This window comes from Cyphomyrmex costatus, unplaced genomic scaffold (genome assembly GCF_001594065.2).
Source record: "Cyphomyrmex costatus isolate MS0001 unplaced genomic scaffold, Ccosl1.0 scaffold1776, whole genome shotgun sequence".
Lineage (NCBI taxonomy): Eukaryota > Metazoa > Arthropoda > Insecta > Hymenoptera > Formicidae > Cyphomyrmex > Cyphomyrmex costatus.
Window position 1 is genome coordinate 2,773 of NW_017275798.1, and position 5,413 is coordinate 8,185.

Sequence of the window (5,413 nt, forward strand, 5' to 3'; positions counted from 1 at the left end):
TCATCCCCTCCATCAATAATAAATAGAAGGATAAATATACATATATGTGTAAGGAAGAAGGAAAAAGTGATTGATTCCGCTTCAGGGTATAACCTTGTTACAGTTAACAGAGTCAGTTTAGTCGGAATAAATAAATTAATCCTAATTTTATGAAATAAACTTTTTCAAGATTGCCGTTATGTATATAAGAATACAGTGCAATCCCTTACAGAAATTTCATGATAATCAGTGCAAACTAATACCTATTTCATACCTATGCAAACTAATGTTTTCAGTCGCATTAGGCGCATTAGGCTTTTTGCCACATAAATAACATATCTTGACCATTTTTGCCTGTGTACAACAGCACACATCTAATAAGCATAACGAGCATAACCTGTTCGCGTCATCTCACTGACCGCACTCTATTTTCCTATTGGCGGATACAATCAATCCAACGCATGCGCACAACACTCAAAGTACTCTTAGAAAGAGAGGGAAATATATATTCCCGCACCGTGGTTCTGGAACCGCTTCCTCTCACTCCCTCTTATAGGCACTAGCCATATAGTAGTATTACATATATGTACGACTGAATCTTATCGTGCATGAATAGTGACAATTAATATAGAAAGGAGGTCACTTTTCATTTTGTGAAAATTTCCGAGGGACAGAATCAATTACCGTGGGTGTACGCATATTAAATGTGTTTCATGCGTTTACATCGCCATTTGTATCACTTGATAAGCGTATCAGTTTAGTACGATACCTGCTTGATACGCTGGTACATACATACAAAATAATTCGACAGCGTTTACATCGAGCGTACTAAGGTCGGTATTCATAGTCAGTTCTTATATTCAAGATTGTCTTAAGTTCAGTCTTGAAGAATTACGAACCAATCAGAGGGCTGCTTTAGCATCTTAAGACATTACTTAAGACAGTCTTCAAATAAGAACTGACTATGAATACCGGCCTAAATGTTTATAGTACGAATTTGATACGAATATAGTACCTGATACGCGTATCAAGTGCACGATGTAAACCAGGCCTATATGTCGATGCGCGTATCAAGTACTCGGTGTAAACTAGGCTGTGCTCGGTGTAAAAGGGGTCGCTGAATACGTGAATGTAGCGAAATATAGCGATGTGTAGCGCAAGTTGTTTGATTTAATAATTTACAAGTATATATAATTCAAGTTCATTCGAGTAGAGTTCTAGCTTACCGTACTAAATAATTGTGAAAAAACATTCGCACAGAACATAACATCGTAGAAATATGAATTACAATCACTCGAATGCACGTCGAGGTGAGCATAACCTATGAGCGAGAAATGTAAACTTATTCTATGCTTTTCGCGTAATTATAATATCTACGATTGTCATTATACTTATTCCTGTATTGCTTATAAAAATTATGTGTAGAATATATTGATTACATGAATCATTCTTATAAGTAATGTCGGTCATGTGAAAGCCACGTTTAGGTATTGCATGACATGTACTTTATAGCTGCAGTATGCTATATTTTTTCTACACTTAACAAGTAATGTGTAAGTATACTTGCAATTAAAAATCAGAAAAAAAGTACCTAAAATTTAACTGCAAAGAACAAAGGAATATTGTAAATATTTGAGAGGGAGAGGGAGAGAGAGAGGGAGGGAGGGAGGGAGAGAGAGAGAGAGAGAGAGAGAGAGAGAGAGAGAGAGAGAATATTAAACAAAGTTGAGATAATCACTGTGTTGCACTGTGTCGCTTGTTGGAAGATACGCATACGCAAGCGTACACATATACATATACACAGAGAGAGATAGGAAAGGGAGGGGGAGAAGAGGAGGAGAGAAAGTGAGAGCAGGAATAAGATTATTAATTTTAATATTATCGTCCAGTCTAATGTAATAATAAGAATATTAATTTTATTATGTCACATATAGCATACAATCGCAAGCAAATTTTTGTTTTTTTTTTTTATACAATATAAAGATAAATTGTTATTGACAGGAAAACCAAAGAGATTATTAGATCCACCAGCTGGTTTATCTACACCAACTCCTTCAATGGCACAGAATCCATATATGTATAATCAACAGGTACATTTTTTAAATTAGCATATTTTATAAATTAGATTATGATTATTATTTATAATGTTTATAAAACAGACTAACATTGAACAAAATTGCTTCTCTGCTAGTCAAAATTACACACAATAAAATTTGTTACTTATTATATTTTTATATGTTTAATAGTATATGTAATGTAAATTCTATAAGATATGTAATATTTTATAGAATTTACATATTACATATTTTTGATCAATTTATCAATTTATTTTTGATCATCTTAGGTACTTATAAATAATGGTACAGTGCCAGAATATGGCTTTGGTGTTCCTGAACAGGGACAACCTCCATATGGATTCAATCCACAAATGTCAAATTATCTATCCAGTGATAATCAAGGAGAATTTGGGAGCCCGCAATTTGCGACACAATTTTTGGCTCAACCAGTTGTTACAGACATGGCGGTACAATATGGAAACGCATTAGTTGGAACTGGAAAACAGCATCTTGAAAAGTATGTTCCAGTTACAGCATTGAAATATTACTTTGCTGTAAACACTGATTATGTCTTCGCAAAATTAATGTTGTTGTTCTTCCCATTTACTCACAAGGTAAGTTATACAAAAGATATTATTTTAAAAAACTGATAGATGAATATACTCTATATTAGATAAAATAATTCCATTACAATAATTCCATTAAAGATATTTTTATTTTATGTAGAAATAAATTTTTATAAAAATCAAAAGAACTTATTTCTTAATTCAACTGATTTATTATAACTTTTACTATAACTTGCGAATTCAACAATTCCTTTTTATAGGACTGGTCTGTCAAATATGAACAAGATGTACCATTGCAACCACGATATGAGACTAACGCACCAGATATGTATATTCCTACAATGGCGTTTTTTACGTACATTGCTATGGCAGGATTAGTTTTAGGCATGCAGGAACGGTTTACTCACGAACAATTAGGTATATTAGCTAGCTCTGCTCTTGCTTGGGGTTTGATTGAATTACTCGTTCATACTGTGAGTTTATATGTGATGAATCTCCAAACAAGTTTAGCAACGTTAGATCTGTTGGCATATTGCGGTTATAAGTATGTCGGTATTAATGTGGCACTGTTGATATCGTTACTATTTCGGAAGTTTGGCTACTATGTAATGCTATTGTACTTCAGTGCTTCTCTAGCTGTTTTCTTGATGCAATCGTTAAAATTAAGAGTCATTCCACAAGGCCATAGTTCGTACACAGCTTCTGGTAACAAAAGGCGACTCTATTTCATATTATCTTTGGCCGTTATGCAACCTGTTTTAATGTGGTGGTTGTCGTATCATTTAATTTAAATAGTAAATGTAACAGGCATTTACAAAAATAAGGAGAAGGAAATGTGAATACTTATTATTTAGCTACTAACATCACCTGTACATTTTTTTGTAATAAAATTCAATCACAATGTGTCTGTTATATTTGATGGATCTTTACCTGACTTTTTTTCTCTATTAGATGAGATAAGATGTTGTTAATGAATCTTAGTTGCTATGAAATAAATGTTTTCGACAGATATTGAGTGACTTTTCGAAAGTTGAGAATTTCATAGAAATCTGAGAATGAACATCCCTTTTTCTTCTATCAAACCTCATAAAGTAGTTATTGATATTTTCGTGGTTTTCTTCCAAATATGTATACTAGAGAGCCTGTAATAAGAGAGTCGCCAACATGATACGTGACTCGAATCGCGCGCTGGCTTGGTGCGAAATGTACAAGGTGGCTGATGGCACATTCGATACATATGCACTGACACGGTTCTAGTGCTGCCCTGATACGGTGTTGCCCTGATAGGGTGCTGCCCTGACACGGTGTTGCCCTGATAGGGTGTTACCCTGACACGGAGCGAATGCAAAACTACACTAATTAATAATTCAATTAATAATTTAATTTTTTTGTTTTTAATTAATTTCCGGCCTTTCTTCTTTTATTAAACATAACATATCTTCATCATCACTACTACTACTTGTTTCTAATAATTTATCTATAATAAATAATAGTCTTTCTTTATCCATTTTGTAATTTTTTGCTGTCTAACTAGTTTTATTTATCCGTACACCAAACTGCACTGACAAAAATATCAGTGCAATATTTCTTGCACTCATTCGGTTCATTCGGTTCGTCCGAATACAAATTCAGCACTACACTAGGTCAGTTTTCATTTGCCAAATACGATAATCTAAGCGCACTGATGCGCACATTCCGAATGCGTGGCACTAAAAAAGTTCGCACTCAGTGCGCACTGGTGCGCACTAGTGCAGTCTGTTGAATTCGCCATGAGAATAACCGCCAAATATTTCATGGGTGAGTAGAACAGACTATACTGATAGCGAATTCGGTCGACTTAACACTAACACTGAATTCGTGTTGCACTAAACTGTACACCCACGGTAATTAATTCTGTCCCTCGGAAATTTTCACAAAATGAAAAGTGACCTCCTTTCTATATTAATTGTCACTATTCATGCACGATAAGGTTCAGTCGTAACGTTAATCGTGCATGGATTGTGACAATTAATATAGAAAGGTGGTCATTTTTTATTTTGTGAAATTTTCCGAGGGACAGAATTAATTACCGTGGGTGTACGAGTGCCACACCGCGCCAATACTACACTGAATTCGTGTTGCACTAAACTATGCGAGTGTAACCTAGTAGTGTCAGCAAACTGCACTGACGAAATTGGCAGTGCAAGAAATTTTGCACTCACTCAGTTTGCTTTATCTATCCAAATATTAAGTCAGTGCTACACTAGTGTAATGTGACGCTAATCGAACACAGCACATGATGTGTACCATAATAGTGCAATATTACCGAATACGACGAGTGCAGTACACCAAATAGGGGCCATCGATCGAACACGCTGCACTGGGAAAATTTACACTCAGTGTACACTAGTGCAGGCTATCGAATTCGCTATGAGTCGAAAAGTCCTGTATGTACACGCACCGGCAGAAATGCTGTCCCTCGGCGTTCGGCTGCAAATTTACAAATGCATGGAAAGCTATTACAATGAATCTCAAAATTACACGTAATGTTGTAATTATGCACAACAATTTTTTACAATATTAAAACATTTTGTGTGTAATAAAAGTATTATTATGAATATTGACAAGCAAAAGACACCGGAGTATCTCACTCGTACTAGTAACAAATGTGTGAGACAGCGAAAGGACACCGCGAGCAGGCATCACGTCCAATTACGCTTTCTCTCTCGATCGTGCGCCTTGCGCTAAGGATAGAATATCGGAGCGCGCCCCACTACTTTCTCCCTCCGCGCTCCACGCCTCCTCCGCGCTCCCAATAACACGTACGTGTGC

At 35.6% G+C, this 5,413-nt stretch overlaps 1 protein-coding gene across 1 annotated transcript; it reads left to right on the plus strand.

Annotated features, from left to right (window-relative positions):
- Nucleotides 1–1,100: 1,100 nt before the first annotated feature.
- Yif1 (Yip1d-interacting factor 1) lies at nucleotides 1,101–3,428 on the plus strand. The gene is made up of 4 exons (XM_018537542.1): nucleotides 1,101–1,289; nucleotides 1,981–2,069; nucleotides 2,324–2,650; nucleotides 2,863–3,428. The coding sequence occupies exons 1-4, from the start codon at nucleotides 1,259–1,261 to the stop codon at nucleotides 3,391–3,393; spliced, it is 978 nt and encodes a 325-aa protein (XP_018393044.1). The 5' UTR covers nucleotides 1,101–1,258; the 3' UTR covers nucleotides 3,394–3,428.
- The last annotated feature ends 1,985 nt before the right edge of the window (nucleotides 3,429–5,413 follow it).

Coding starts and splice junctions, on each gene's coding strand:
- Yif1 (XM_018537542.1), top strand. CDS start 1,259: ATGAATTACAATCACTCGAATGCACGTCGAG. Junction 2,070..2,323: donor CATATATGTATAATCAACAG/GTACATTTTTTA, acceptor TGATCATCTTAG/GTACTTATAAATAATGGTAC. Junction 2,651..2,862: donor TCTTCCCATTTACTCACAAG/GTAAGTTATACA, acceptor TCCTTTTTATAG/GACTGGTCTGTCAAATATGA.